General features: G+C 36.7%; 1 protein-coding gene across 1 annotated transcript in view; it reads right to left on the bottom strand.

Moving 5' to 3' along the window:
- Window positions 1-7,040: 7,040 nt before the first annotated feature.
- Window positions 7,041-15,435, bottom strand: part of LOC127654155 (neuronal growth regulator 1-like) — a 192,107-nt gene continuing 183,712 nt past the window's right edge. The window contains exon 7 of the mRNA XM_052141192.1: window positions 7,041-14,737. Within this exon, the coding sequence (XP_051997152.1) occupies window positions 14,637-14,737 (101 nt within the window). The 3' untranslated portion in view covers window positions 7,041-14,636. The remainder of the gene's footprint in view (window positions 14,738-15,435) is intronic.

The following is a 15,435-nucleotide window of genomic DNA, read 5'->3' as shown; positions in this document are numbered from 1 at the left end:
TACTTATATTTTGTATTTTAAATGCGTAATCCCGCATTTAAAATACATCCCACGTATTCTGTTACTCCCCAACCCTGGCAACTGGTAACTGTGTGTTAACAGTCATTTTAAAACAGCTTTAAATGCAGCTCATTTAATCAAAATTTTCTTGTTTTATAGGATCTATTTAAATCATACTACATGCACTTACGCCTGGCATACCTCTGCCCTTATCGTTTCAGCATGGATGTAAATCTGTGTATTGCAGTGCTCCCAACCTAAAGTAGCTTGCTAACATAAGATTCTTGGTATCTGAATGAAGCTAACGGTTAGTGCTAATGACCAGCAGGATTAATTAGCGCGAGTAGGATGGGCAGCTCGGAGAGCAGTCTCTCCCTCATTAATCCACTTGCAGGTGTTCTGCTGCCACTCTTTCCCCCTACTCCATCGGCATATGGAGAAGATCAACGAGAAGCTAGCTCACACCAATTCAATAGTATTATTCCTCAGCAGAAATCACATCCCTGTAAGAACCTCCAGTGGAGGACAGCTGTAGATAAGAGGACCATGAGTGTCCGCAACACAATAAAAGGAGGAAATTGTGCCACCCAGGAGAAGTTTGGTGAAAAGAGTGAGAGAGAGAGAGAGTGGTTGTGAAAGACCAACTCTGTCTCATGATGAGTCTGAATAATTCAAATAAATAATAATTAATCAAGGAAGAATGTTATTGAAATTTTTCCTAAACTTTACCCCTAACCCAAACCCCAAAATTAACCATAAAATCTAATCCCTTCCACAATCCTTAAACCTATAGCCATGATTTTAATATGGAAGAAAAAGAAACATTGGGATTTGAAATGAGCGTTTTTACCCTAATTTTAACGCCTAACCCAAACCTACATCTAAACATGCAGTCTAAGCCCTTACCCAAACCTTAAAGCTAACCATGCTTTCAATAGGACAATAACTTGTGTACTACAGACGAAAGAAAACATTGTGGCTTGGATCGAGATGATGGAAGCATATGACATACTGTAAATCGGTCATTTGTACTGCATAAATAATTATGGAATGAGTAACTATATTTGTTCACTGACAATTCCTTTCTTAATACAAAGTGCTCGATTTAGAAGGAGGGTAAAATTGTATACCTGTATTGTATTGAAATTCCATTTGTTGATTGAAAAGCTGTACCACGTCATATGATATCTTATGATTTCACCATCTTACACAAATTGTTATGACTTTGAATGAGACTATGTTTGAATCTGAGAGACAATCTGATGTTTTGTTCAGCAAATTTTCTCCTAGCGCCATGTCGAGTAAGTCTAACGCAGTGGTTTTTTTTGGTCACCCTACTTCAAAACTAGAACAAATTTTCTGATCATCTTTCAGTGGTAAAAATGTTGGCACTTAAACAATCATATACATCACAGATGCTTTTATTGTCCAAAGTGACTTAATTTTTTTAGAAATATATATATATATAATTTATATTTATTTATACAAATAATTTTACATAAAGGAGACAACAACATTAGAAGTAAAACTGGTTAAAGTTTTTCATTGAAAAAGGTCTGTGAAAAGCATTAACTGTCTGTCACTTTTCTGTTGAATTATGGAAACAGCTTTACAAAAACAAACAAACAAAAAGCAATAAGTTGACTTTTATTCAGTTTTCACTGTTTTGTTGAATCATGTACTTATACTATATACTGAAATACTAAAATAAACTGAAATAAACTCTGCATTGCCAACATAGAGATGGAAGACAGTGTAACGATTGTAACTGTCAAGTTCCAAAAAGCACATAAAAGTATAATAAACATGGTATATATGACTCATCAGCAATATTCCACGTCTTCTGAAGCCAAATGACAGCTTTGTGTGAAAAAAGACTGAAATTTAAGTTATTATTCACCAAAGATATTGCCCTACAGCATTTAAATCTGCAACATTAAAGACACGCAGTACAGCACTGAGCACAAACATTGTTCATTAGTTATTGTACCTATTGTGGCAGATTTAGCTATATGTTTTTATTTACCAATTTATCAAATGTTGTAATAATTTGACCCCAGTGTGTAATACGCAAATGCCAATTTTGCTAATGCATGACATGATCAAATGCCTCAAAAGGAGTAAATGCAAAATAATCCAAAGAGAAATGTGATGAATATGGTCAATGAGTTGTGTAAATGATAAATTCATTCACAGATACAAAACTACACACATAAGGACACATATTAATCAAACACATAATATGATCACTGATCTATCACCAGGCTTGGAGCTGTACTCAAAGCAACTCATATTCTTTATTTAGTGCAGCATTTTCTTGAGGTTGAAGGAACACCATGACGTGGGCCATTAACCTCCCAACTAGGCTTTAAAAGGGCCATTGGAAATGACCTGGCCTGATCTCCAAATGAAAAATAAATATGCTGCAGTGTGGACATCAGTCATGAGGAGGTGGGAGGAGGCTGACAGACTCAAAGTACTAAATCACGCCACAGTAAACACTGGATATGATTCAGCCAGTGACTGAGGTTAAACAGCGATGCGTTTTCACCATGAAATGTGAATTTTGTTTTGTTAAATAGCTTACTATATAAACATGAATAGCATGTAACCAAACATTTACAAACAACGAATACTGAAATTTTATTGGAGGAATTGGCTTTTTCAGCAGGAGGTCAACTTGTTTCCAGCACATATATATAAAAAGCTTTCTCCCATGAGGCATTGCTTGGATATCAGTGTAGCTGGCCATGCATCACTGACATGGAAATTTAAATAGACGGGGATTAACTAAAGGCCTCCCAGTACATTATGTTCTTGATTAGCAACCAAAGGTGGAATGTTAGCATGAAAGACAAAGAGAAATGCTGTAAGCATGAGTAATGTTAGCATGCAAGACACTTATATATTCCTATGGCACCTACAGTGCTGTGGAAAATTATTCCCCCCCCCTCCTGATTTCTTCTCCTTTTTGTGTATTATTCAAATTAAATTGTGACAAAATATAACATAAAACAAAGGTAACCGGAGTAAACCCAAAAAAGCTTTGAAATATTACATTTTTTTTATTGAAGCAAAAAAGTTACCTAACACCTATATCACCCATGTTAAAAACGAACTACCCCCTTAAGCTTAATAGCTGGTTGTGCCACCTTTAGCAGCAACAACTGCAACCAAACACTTCCAATAACTGGAGGTCAGTCTATCACAACGCTGTGGTGGAAATTTGGCCTACTCTTTTTTGCATAACTGCTTTAGTTCAGCCACACTGGAGGGTTTTCGAGCATGTACTGCCCATTTAAGGTCCTGTTTATAGGTTACTCTTGTGCTTTTGATCATTGCCTTGCTGCATAATTCAGTTGCTTGAGCTTCAACTCACGGACTGATGACCGGACGTTCTCCTTTAGGATTTTCTGGTAGAGAGCAGAATTCATGTTTCCCTCAATTATTGCAAGTCGCCCTGGCCCTGAAAGCAGCAAAGAATCCCCACACCATCACACTACCACCACCATGCTTGACCGTAGGTATGATATTCTTTTTGTGGAATTCTGTGTTTGATTTATACCAGATGTAATATGATCCCTGTCTTCAAATAGCTGCACTTTCGATTCATCAGTCAACACAACATTCTCCCTAAAGGACTGAGGATCATCAATGTGTGTTTTGGCAAAATTCAGATGAGCCTTAGTGGTGTTCTGGTTTAGCAGTGTTTTTCGCCTCACCACTCCTCCATATATGGCATTTTGGTCAGTGTCTTTCTGATAGTGGAGTGATGAACAATGACCCTGATGTGAGAGAGACCTGCAGTTCCTTGGAAGTTGTCCTTGGCTTTTTTGTGACTTCATGGATGAGTCGTCACTGTGCTCTTGGAGGAATTTTGGAAGATCAGCCACTTCTTGGAAGGTTCACTACCGTGCCAATTCTTCTTCATTTGGAGAAAATGGCTTTCACTGTGGGACTTTGGAGTCCCAGAGCCTTTGAAACAGCTTTGTAACCTTTTCCAGACTGATGTATCTCAATCATCTTTTTCCTCATAATTTCTGGAATTTCTGCATAGTGTGCTACTGGGTGAGACCATTTAGCCAAATTCATACTGCTGAAAATTTCCATTTAGGTGTTGATTTGATTGAACAAGGCTGGCAGTAATCAGGCCTTGGTGTGTCTAGTCCAGCTGAACCCCATTATGAATGCAGTTTCATATAGGCCTATTTGGGGATTTAGTAACTAAGGGCATATACTTGTTCACACAGACCCAGTTGGTATTTGATAACCTTTTTTAAAGATGTCCCGATCAATTGGCCACCGATCAAAATCGGCCGATATTTGTCTTAAATCCATGAGTTGAGCCAAGAGTTGTTGGGGGGTGGCTTCTGCTTATCGCGGCACCGTGTTGTGGTCCGTTCTGCATAATGCGACGGCTCATTTATGTTTATCGCGGGCATTCGGCCCGTGTCGCAGCCCCAAAGTGCTTCCTCGGTTTTCCCGCAATTCTAAGCATTCTTTAAATTGAGATGAATATGCCGTTTGTTTTTAAAAATGTGTAAGAATTACATGTGTATGAATATTAAATTGCCCATTTTCTAGAGTCATTACGGTTGTTATTCGGACTCCTTGCACAATGAACAGGAAGAGGATATAGAGGATGCTAACAGGTTTAAAAACAAATAAACATGCAAATACATGACATGAGTTGTGACAATCAGACGTTGAGTTGAGTGATAGAGACTGTTTGAGCCATCATGAGTGCTTTTAGCTTTACTCTCTTTAACATGAGCGCTGTCTGTATCAATCAAAGACATGCACTCTTCAGGTGCTCTCAATATCTCATCATCATGTCACTCATCCCAGTTTAAATCAGATTAATGTTGGTCACAATCATACCTGTCAACATTTGAGTACCAAAATCCGGGAGAACTCAGAACAATTTCTATGATGTGTCGATTGTGTGAGTAGGATGCGTTTCATACAAGATCTGCCAACTGGACAACCTTGGAATAATATATTGATGTGATTATTCATATATCGAGGTTTGGGCCATACAAATTACAGGAGTTTCCTGGGAGAAATAAGAAAACGGGAGGCGGGCGGGAGATGGGTGTGAAATACAGGAGACTCCCGGGAAAAATGGTGTTGACAGATATGTATCTCTGCGGTGGTGACGCTTTCATGGTTTTTACTGGTTGTCAGTATGTCACAATGGCATTTTGATATTGCCAACAGAACTATTAATAACCATTCCTTATCTGTCACTCACTTGACGTTGTGTCGATGAGTTGACACTAAAAAAAGTTTTTTTTTTAGTTGATAAAAAAGCTGATTGGGACATCCCTAACCTTTTTTGCGTCAATAAATTACATTATCATTTAAAAACTGTGTTTTGTGTTTACTTAGATTGCCTTTGTTTTATGTTAGATATTGTTAGAATTTTTGAAACAATTTAGTATGAGATTTATTCAAAAACAGAACTGTTCAGGATGGGGCAAATACTTTTCCACAGAATTGTATATGGCCAGCATCATGGTGTAAATGCACTTTAGAAAGGTCTCTGTGAGTATGCTAGGAGTGTATGACGATGACAGCATCGCAACCTTGTCTCATAATATCACAATTATAATACTTATACATTTTCGCCAAATTATTTTTACCTGGCTCATTGTATGTATTGTGGCAGTTTTCTGGTAAAACAGCAGATTATTTCACACTTATTAACACTTTCTTTGACACTATCGTTTAGGCTTAGGTTGAAGGTGCCATGTAACATCATTTTGCAAACATTTTGCCACAGTCATGTCATTTTCAGCATTATTTCATTATCTGACAACGCAATCTATTTAGCATTGTTTTTTCTGGATTTTTCCCACTTATAACTGTTGCATTTCATTGATACCTGAACCACAGCCAGATAACAGGAACACTTAATGATTAAGAAAGAAAGGGTAAAATTAATTAAGTAAAATGAAAACAAACAAACAAAAGACATATAGGCTACAGCAGATAACACCAGCTGGCTGAAAGAAAAAATAAATTGCTGTTGCATAACGATGAGTCACTTGTGGGCGAACTACTTTTTTGGCAGATGAGTCTGTAGATACTAAAACTTACATTTGAAAGGATGTTTATAAAGTGTTCTTTATAATACAAGTTTTGTGTAAAAGTAACAGAACACTTGTGGTCAGAGTTATTGCAAGTGTACTTTATATGTGCCTCTAGATCCTTTCTTGGACCAGATCACAGCCATAATGTTGTTTAAGCAATAGCACAGTCATAACTGTGCTTTACTGTTGATCAATCAGCATCCAAGACTGGAACTATCCGTTTTCTAATGACGTTTGAATTAGTGGCCACATTATCACCTCGAGGTGTGCATTACTTGTGCACTGATCTTACAGAGAAATCGTAATCAGACTCTTCTTTAGCTAAATACTGTAACGTACCGAAATTCAAATGCTGCCCCCAGTGGACAAAGTGTTGTTGGGCGTATGAGCACGAGTGAGCTCCATTTTCTGAGTGAAATAACCATGGAGGGGCGCCAATAGAGAGTTATGAAGGGAGTTGTTGTTTTTTAGCAATAAAGGATGTAATACAGTGAAGAGGAATGCATATTTTATAAACTGTGCTCCCTGACCCAAACCCCAGACCTAACCATAATAGCAGTAAATATGTAATGTTACGGGTGAATGCAACCTCATACTTCCTGGTTTCAATGTGGGATCCAAACCTGAGTCTCCCACGCTGTTGACTCTGTGCATTTCCAGTCACTTGAGTCGATGCAAAAATGTCTGATGGGAGATGGAGCTTGTCAGAGAGTTGGCATAATGTGCTTGATCCTAGGGTACTGGAACTTCTGGAAACAACGTTCCGTTTTCCTGTGTGATCATGTTGCATTTTTTAATAATTCAACAGTCCGTCGTCAATTACTCCTTCTAATAACACTCCCTCCTGTGGTGTGTTGCTTAATTATATCATTTGCAGGTGACTATTTATTGTTATTAAAATGACAATAAAAAGGCTTAAACAATCATGTAAACCCCATTTCACAGTTCCATCACCAACTTCCAACTTTATTAGTATCAAACCACTGCTACAAAATTACATCAAACATGATGAAAATTAACTTGCATACGTGCTATACACAATGTAAGCTTTAACGTAATTAAAGTATGTGATCCTTTTTTTTTGTTGACAAATATCAATATATATCAATGCCACTTAAAGCCATATATGTCATTCCAGTGATCTAGAGCCTAAAGTATACAACTATATTCCTGGTGGCTAAAGTATCTCCATTCACATGTAAGAAAAGATGACCAAATTTCTCATCACAGAAATTTCAGCTTCATGAGAAATAAAAGAAAGAGAAATAAAAATACAGCCATCCCAATGTGGTTACAATGTCCATTCTACTTTGTCACCAAATTGAACCAAAAAAAGGTACTAAAATCAAATAAACATATATATACAAAAGTAACCAAAGTGGGCCTGCTTCTCACCAAATATATTTAGAAACCATTAGAGATCTGAATCTTTCTGGCAGGTGTCCTCTGTGCTTAATTACTTGATAGCAGACGGGTGCTGTCACTGATTGACTTATTTCACTTTACAAAATAACTGATTAAGATATGAAAGATGCCAACACAAAAAGCCCATGCCAATCAAAACAGCTAACAACAAATTACCAGGCCAACATACATCTAATGAGACATAACGGTGAATAACAGTGAATGGTGTTGTTGAAAGTGATCCCACTGTTTTCTCAAAACCCTAGACTATCTTCCTAAATCCCTTGCTTTTCACACAAATGCGTCTCCTGATGAGACAATCAGCAGTTTCACACTGAGTTCAGCAAAAGAAGGCTCTGTTAAGACCATAGCATTATCAAAACCACTGCATCAGTGCTTGGCTAAATTATTTTCCAGCTCAGTGAAAATAATGAGCGAGGGGGTTGACAAACACTTGACGGAGAAAAGCTTTAGAATTCACTCATTCTCTTTTTGGCAGCTACTTTATTATCCAGACAAATATTTTGCCAATGAATGTTTCTACAGGCTAAGTACATTCACGGCAACTGGTTAACTTGTCATCGGTTTCATATCTTTCGAAGGCTTTACACAATAGCTGTAAAGCAAATGAGCTTCGGGAAGGATTAAAGGTTTTTGTTCTTTACAGTGCTCTATGGAGTCAATTAGAATACTGCAAAACTGCAATTACTGGCAAGCGTTTGGAGAAGGACAGAGGTTTATGTAGATTACTGTCAGGCCTGCCAGAATGCTGCTGGGAGAGTGAGCGCTCGCCGCTGGTTAATGCAGCACCCTCCTGCACTCCACAAAATCATCCTCAGAAACTGACAAAGGCACAGGAAGAATTTTATTAACTGCCAGGTCAGAAGAATCAGCTCCCCTGACCGCACACACAGCACTCTCAAACTGACTTTCAAAAGAGTCTGGCCAAGACAGAGATGGAGCTGACAGGTTTTAATCATTGCAATGCGGTCTACCATCCTCATTCTGTCTTGCCAGCAGCTCTACTTGTGATAGAAGATGAAATATCTAAAATTATGTTTTTTTGGGACTTTTCCAAGAGAAGCTGGCTGTATACATCTGTGACCAGCAACCACTGACTCTTTTTTCTTTATTGATAGACCGATTTATCGGACAGGTTGATTAATTGGTAAATATTTGGCCATTTTTAGCTTATCGGACAATTAATAGTAGTCATCCATGTCAGTCCCAAAGTCTACTGACAACCTTGTTGATGGTTAATGCACATATGTTTTTAAAACTGATTGAGGAAATATTATGTAAAAAAAATGTGTTCAGCATATTCAGTCTTATTTGTAATAATAAAATTATTTTATGTACAATAGCAGTATATCGACTATTGGAGCATCTGGTTTCTGTATCGCCATCGGCCAATAAAAGGGCAGCTCATGCCAAAATTGAAATTCTGTCATTATTTAATCACCCTCATGTCATTTCAAACCCACACAACGTTTTTTAAATTTATAATTATTTGATTTTGAATTATGAATTATTTGAATTAGAGAAACTAATTCAGTTATGGGCTGTTCGTCAAAAAAAGTGATTGAATGGCTTAATAAGGCTTGGTATATGATGTACAAATTACTATTATGATACGTTTGGGTGTTTTATTAAATACATATTCTGGGTTCAACACAATTTAAGCTCAGTCGACAGCATTTGTGGCATAATGCCGATTACCACAAAACTTATTTTGATTATTTAATCTGGGTTACAGTGAGGCGCTTACAGTAGAGGTAAATGGAGCCAATCCATAAACGTTAAAATACTTAAACTTACAATTTTAAAAGAATAACCACAAGATGTAAACAATATATGTGTTAACATGATTTAAGTGTGATAAAACAGCTTCCTAACCTTATGTGTGATATCCTATAAGATATATATCCAATTTTACAACTTCGTTGCCATGACGACGTAATGCTGTAAACCCTGTAATCCCGCAAAAATGACAATTTAAACAACTTTACTGCTGATATAATATAAACATTTATGCAAGTACTTTTATAATATTAAAAGCTTAACATATTTCTACCTTTAAACACTTAAAAAAGCTGCCCCATTCATGAATCGTAAATTCATCACTGTAACCTAAATTTTTGCCTTTTTTAAAGTCACCATGACATTTTATAATAAAGTTTTGCTGGTTTTAGTCTATATTTATTCCCTTTAAGGTCATCAATATGATAGTGTACTTCCAAAAGCTGACAAAATTCATTTTCAGAAGATATAAGCATTTAAAATCAGCAGTCTCTCTCTTCTGGCTTGACAGACCAATGCAGTCATGACGACACAGATGGCATGAGAAACTTTGTCCAATCAAATGCTTTCTAGGACTACAGCACTCCCTACCCTAGCGTATCTGGCTGTGTTGTAACTGCCGCTGATCATACCTTTGCAGGGTACTTCGAAAGGAGCACAATCCATGTCGTTGGGTAAATTCCAAACAGATTTTATGATAAGAATCGCTTAAAAATGAGTTTTGACTTACCGTTATCACCGTTCCGCCTTCTGAAGTTCTCACAGTTGAGGGCAATTGTCTTCGTACGGAATAGGGCATATGAATGATGACTTTTAAATGAGACACGCTGACGCCAAAGCTGGACGAATGAAAACCAGCTGGAGTTTATTTCTATTTTTCTGCAGACGGAGAATATACCGCTTGAGTAAGTGTTCTTTATTCTGTATGCTTAATGTATTGTGATCCAAAATGAGGACAAATTAGCTTCTACTCACTTTTTTAACATTCATCTGTATATTGCAAAACGGCTCAAGCCTTGTCCTAATGTAAACAAAGTCCCTGCCCTACATTTTCTTCTCTCGTTCGAAAAGCCGTTTCACTCTGAAATACGTCACAATACAGTAATAAAGTCAGTCATAACTTCCGTTTCATGGTGACTTTAAAGAAAAGATGGGATGAGTCGAAATAAATTTTTGTTGTAGTCAACATTATGCCACAAATGCTGTCGATTGAGCTTAACTTGTATTGAACCTGTATTATTCCTTTAAGTGTTACAGTGTTACTATGTACTGCCATTATATTCAATCCAGCCAACAGGACATTCATTAAACTATTTCATTTTGTGTTCTTTAGAAGTCATACATTTTCATTTTTGCATGAATTAATAACAATTATCGGTCAACAAGTACTCTGTTTTTTCCAAAATGTGTTCTCACACCTTATTTGTCAAAGCTGAATCATAGCAATTTTTACAGGACTTTGGGCAAGGTGTTGAGAAGAAACCAAAGGGGACTCCTCAGGTCAGAACATACTATATTGTTTCCAGTAATTTGAACTCTTTCCAAAATAGCATCAACTCATCATGTTATACCATGCCACATCCATGTAAGCCTTGTGAACTTCAGTTACACGTGCAACACGAGTGCTCAGCTAACGTAAGCTATTTTGAATATTGTCATTGAATATTAATGCATGTCCAGGAATGTAATTATCAAGTCATTAGAGTGAAAATTTACCACACATTTGCCTGTTATTTACAGACTCTTTTGAAAGGCTGTAACTTTTCAGATAATTATGCATGCATGAATGCCTTCTGACTGATTTTTCACCCTGTTTATCTTGATATCCACTTATGCAGTTTTAATGAGCTCTTTGTTGATATTTCATTAACATTAATATTTATTAAAAGAGCATGTGCTACTTTTATGTCTTTATAGAACTTAAAACAGCAAACACTGATATTAATCTGATATACTATGCTGCCTTACAAAACAAAAAGGCAGTAACTGCATTTTTGGTCAAAAATGAGTTATTATTATTTTCATGACATTCAAGGCATCCTTTGTTATGTGACGAAACATCTTATCTCAAATGTGTGTTGTTTTGGAGAAAAATGGTAGTCGTTTGTACAGTAACTGCAAAAAGCCCTAGTGAAACAAAGCATGAGTACAGTAACATCCATTCTGCACTCTGCGTAGTTACTGCCTTTTTGATTTGTAGGGCAGTATGAATGGCAAATGCATGACGCTTGGACATGGCATTCAACATGAAATGGCAACAGATCAGATCAATTAAATACTTTTAAAGGCACATTTTATACAGTACTTACTTCTAAAGTGGACTTAAATGATATTTCACGTTGAAATGAAACGCAGCGTATTTTTCCATTCAAAGCTATTGGTGTAAATCACGGTTATGGAGGTTAGTGGTAAAGATAAGCAAGCGCAATGGTACTTTTTTACAGTATAATGAGAGCCAGGCCATGGTATGATCATAAATAAATTCATATTTTAACCTCCCTTTGTTTGATTTCAAGTTTGCAATAAGCACAGGGACCCAAATGTTTAGGTAAAATCTATATGATACTGTGTTTCTTTTTTTTTTAAGTATGTAATCTCGTAGTATAACTTCTGTAGGCCTAAGTGCACATGATTTACAGTGCAATACAAGGAAATTGGTTTGTGATGACTTAAGATGCTTTTCCTGTCATTCATTATGTATTTTTCCCTGGTATTGACAGTTATGTAAAAAGTGCAAGAAATAATATACAAAAAGAATGTAAACGTATCATGGATAAACAAAATTGTCCAATTTTAGCACAAATAAAAGCCTGAGCATGGAGGAGTATGCCCAATATTGCACACTTAGCAGAAACGATTCTGTGATGACTTTCACATTAAAAGAATATTTCATCATAGCTCACAACTCTTGTGATGTTCAGTAGTGTGGAACACATTTCAAGTCAAAGCAGCCTGGTTTTGTTCTCAAATTATTGATTTATGGTAAGTGGCCACCTTAACATACATATTATTTGACATGCAGCACATTTATAATTTCTGCACATCGTAGTATACAACAAGTGTGTGGGAACTAGGGTAGAGGTTAAACTAAACCTAAACACTGGCTCTACCAAGAAGATAAAATGGATTCTACTTTCTTCGAATATAGACCATTTCAAGAATGTAAACAAAAACAAATGAATTAGAATGGTCCAAACGTATTTCCGGCTCCTTTCAACAAAGTCTCTTTTTCAAGGTAAGTCAGTCCACTCGGCGGCCATTTTTGGAGCGCTCTTAGGCAGTTATTTTTCAATGTAAACAAGTGTCATGACAGTGCTCCTATCTATTTGAATGGGCAAAGACCGAAATCTCTAAAACGGTTGGTCAAGATTATGATAAAAGAACATATTTCAAATAAGCAGTACAATTTTATTGGTCCGAGGCTTATGTGGGGCTGGCTTCACTCGAGTGTGGGTGCGGGTTCGGCGACATATCTAACTCGCACTGGACACTCACAGCTAAGTTCTGGACCTACGAAGACGCAAGCAGGTAGAGACCGGTTTCCCGAGGAGAGGCGCGCTCGGTGTTTAAAGGCAGCGGTGATGAAGCTGTATTTTTTTTTGTTGACCACTGGGTTCCAATTTCTTCCCTTCATTGTAATAGAAGTGGCCCGTCTCTGCTAAATGGTCTCTGGTTTGACAAGCAGGAAATGTTCACGGAACAGTGACGTCACCAACGAACAGTTCTTGAAATGGTCTATACATACACATGACTCGTTTTCTATTATACCATATGGCTGGTTCACACCCTCTGAGATAAAGTAGATTATTTGATAACAAACAGTTCTTTTTTCCAACTTCTACTTGTCTGACAAGAATCAACAACACTTGTAGCATCTAAAATGAAAGACAACATTGTAAACTATGCCATACTGCATACTTATTTTGAAAGAATATTCATTCACATGTTTGGATCCACACTTGAAAGTTTCATATTGTCCCCACGAGGGAAGTGCATATTCTTTTTTTCTGCTTCCCTGTTCGAAACTATTTCACACTGATAAAAGCAAAGCAGGTAATATGTTAATACATTATAAAAAAATCATTACAACCATGTAACAGAACATAATCTTTAAAAAAATAAAAAAGCCAAAAACGATCGTCAGATATGTTTCATTAGACACTGTCCATAATTTCTTCATTTAATCAAAGTGCACATTGATTGTGACCCATTCTCTGTATCTTTTCCTCCACTTTGGATTGGCTCATTATAATACTTGCATGCTGCCAAATGCAGAATGTATTTGATGTGCTATTGTTCATTGATGTCTTGATTAATATAACATCAATGCAATATTCATTGAATATTTCTATATTCTTTTTTTTTATAAAGAATATAGAACGACAGAGCTCTGTGACACAGCTTTGTTTTTTAATAATCTTTAATAACCATGCTGGTTTTGACTATTGCATGGGTCTCATTTTTATTTTATGATTAGCTTTAAAAAGGCCAAAACTCAAACTTATTTAAAAGAAAATTGATCACATACTCTTATACTCCTTTATATTTGAATCTTGAATGCAATCGAGGATTTCTCCCCAGTAAAATAACTTTTGAGGAGAGGCAAACATAACTAAAACTTGTATTTCTAGAATAACTAGAATGGGTTATGAACTTACTTTGTATATTGCAGTAAATTCAATAGGGTGAACAGCACAGAGGTCAAAACCATTGAGGTATGGCTTAAATTTTGGTCCACACAATGATTATTTTCATTGGTATATTATACTAAAACTACTCTATAATTTTTCCCTTTGCCATAAACTATATAAATTTGACTTGATTTAATATGTTTACATTTTTTAAATCTTAGACAGTGTTTTTGGCTCATGGGATTTAAATTAGCTCACCAAAACCTTTGATGATTTAAATACTTTCCCCGGTTTATGGGTATGTAAATGATGCACCAGCACAGAGAAAAAAAGGTGGCACACTAGGGTGCATTTCCATTTTCAATATAATTTATGTCACACACCCTCACTTTTTCAAAGCATGATTTCAGCTCATTTGGGAGCATTCAAAGGGGGACAATGTGTTCTAATTCACAAAGTGGGAAATTATAAAAAAAAAAGAAAGAAAAGAATAGAAACACAAAACCAAAACAATCCCCTAAAACCGAATGTATTTACAAAGACCACAAAACAAAATTACCATCCCAACATAAGTAATGCTGATTAAAATCCCTCGTTGCTTTCCAAACAAACTGTACCAGATTGGATCCAGCCATCAGCGATGTGAAAGATTCTGTAAATGCTCAAAAGGGTTCTTTACAGTCATTGTGTATGGCCATCTCCGGGGCTAGTAAACGCTGACGAGAGAAGAGAGAGCCAGGATCAGGTACCGGCAGGCCAGCAGGACTTCGCCGCCTCCTGTACTTCCATACGGAGCGGTGTTGGGTGCTGTAAACAACAGAGCAGAAACACACGCTGATTACCAGATTCTCTTTCTCTCCTGGCAGCAAGTCATGCTCTTACTCAAGCAGTACAGTACCTCCTCCCTTTCCATATGAGCAGAGCTCACGCTGCCTGCCTTCACACTATCAAATAAAGATACGGGATGGAGTCATTCAATATGATGCCTTGTAAATGTATTTTATTTTTAAATCTACACTGGGTCCTTATAAATGAGGACATAATAGTGCATCCCCAGGATATGATTACTTTGCTTACCGCCTTCTATTTATCTAAACTAAATTATGACATGTTCTGAACAAAATGTAAGTGGAGCTTGCCTGTACAAACCTTGCAGCCATCATGCTAGGGTGTTTTGGTTGGTTGCTAGGATGTTGCTATGCAGTTTCTAAAGGTGTTGAGTGTTTTTAGCGTATTTTTTTGTGGTTGCTAGGGTATTATGGGTGGTTGCTAGGTGATTACTTACTGGCCTAAGTCAAAAGAACCCACCCCCAAGTCTCAATGATATTTTGGTTCCAGAACTTCTGGAAAAATGCCACCAAAAGTGACAAAAATGTTTTATGAGTTTAGTGCCACTGTAGACATCATAGTGACCTGTAGCTGTCAGATTATAATTAATTCTTAAATGTAGTTATTTATTAAAAATATATTTATGTTAATGCATTCACTTTGTTATATCATCATAC

This window comes from Xyrauchen texanus, chromosome 13 (genome assembly GCF_025860055.1).
Source record: "Xyrauchen texanus isolate HMW12.3.18 chromosome 13, RBS_HiC_50CHRs, whole genome shotgun sequence".
In the NCBI taxonomy this organism is placed as follows: domain Eukaryota; kingdom Metazoa; phylum Chordata; class Actinopteri; order Cypriniformes; family Catostomidae; genus Xyrauchen; species Xyrauchen texanus.
Note: the sequence above shows the minus strand (reverse complement) of the source record. Positions and strands in the feature narration are given on the sequence as shown.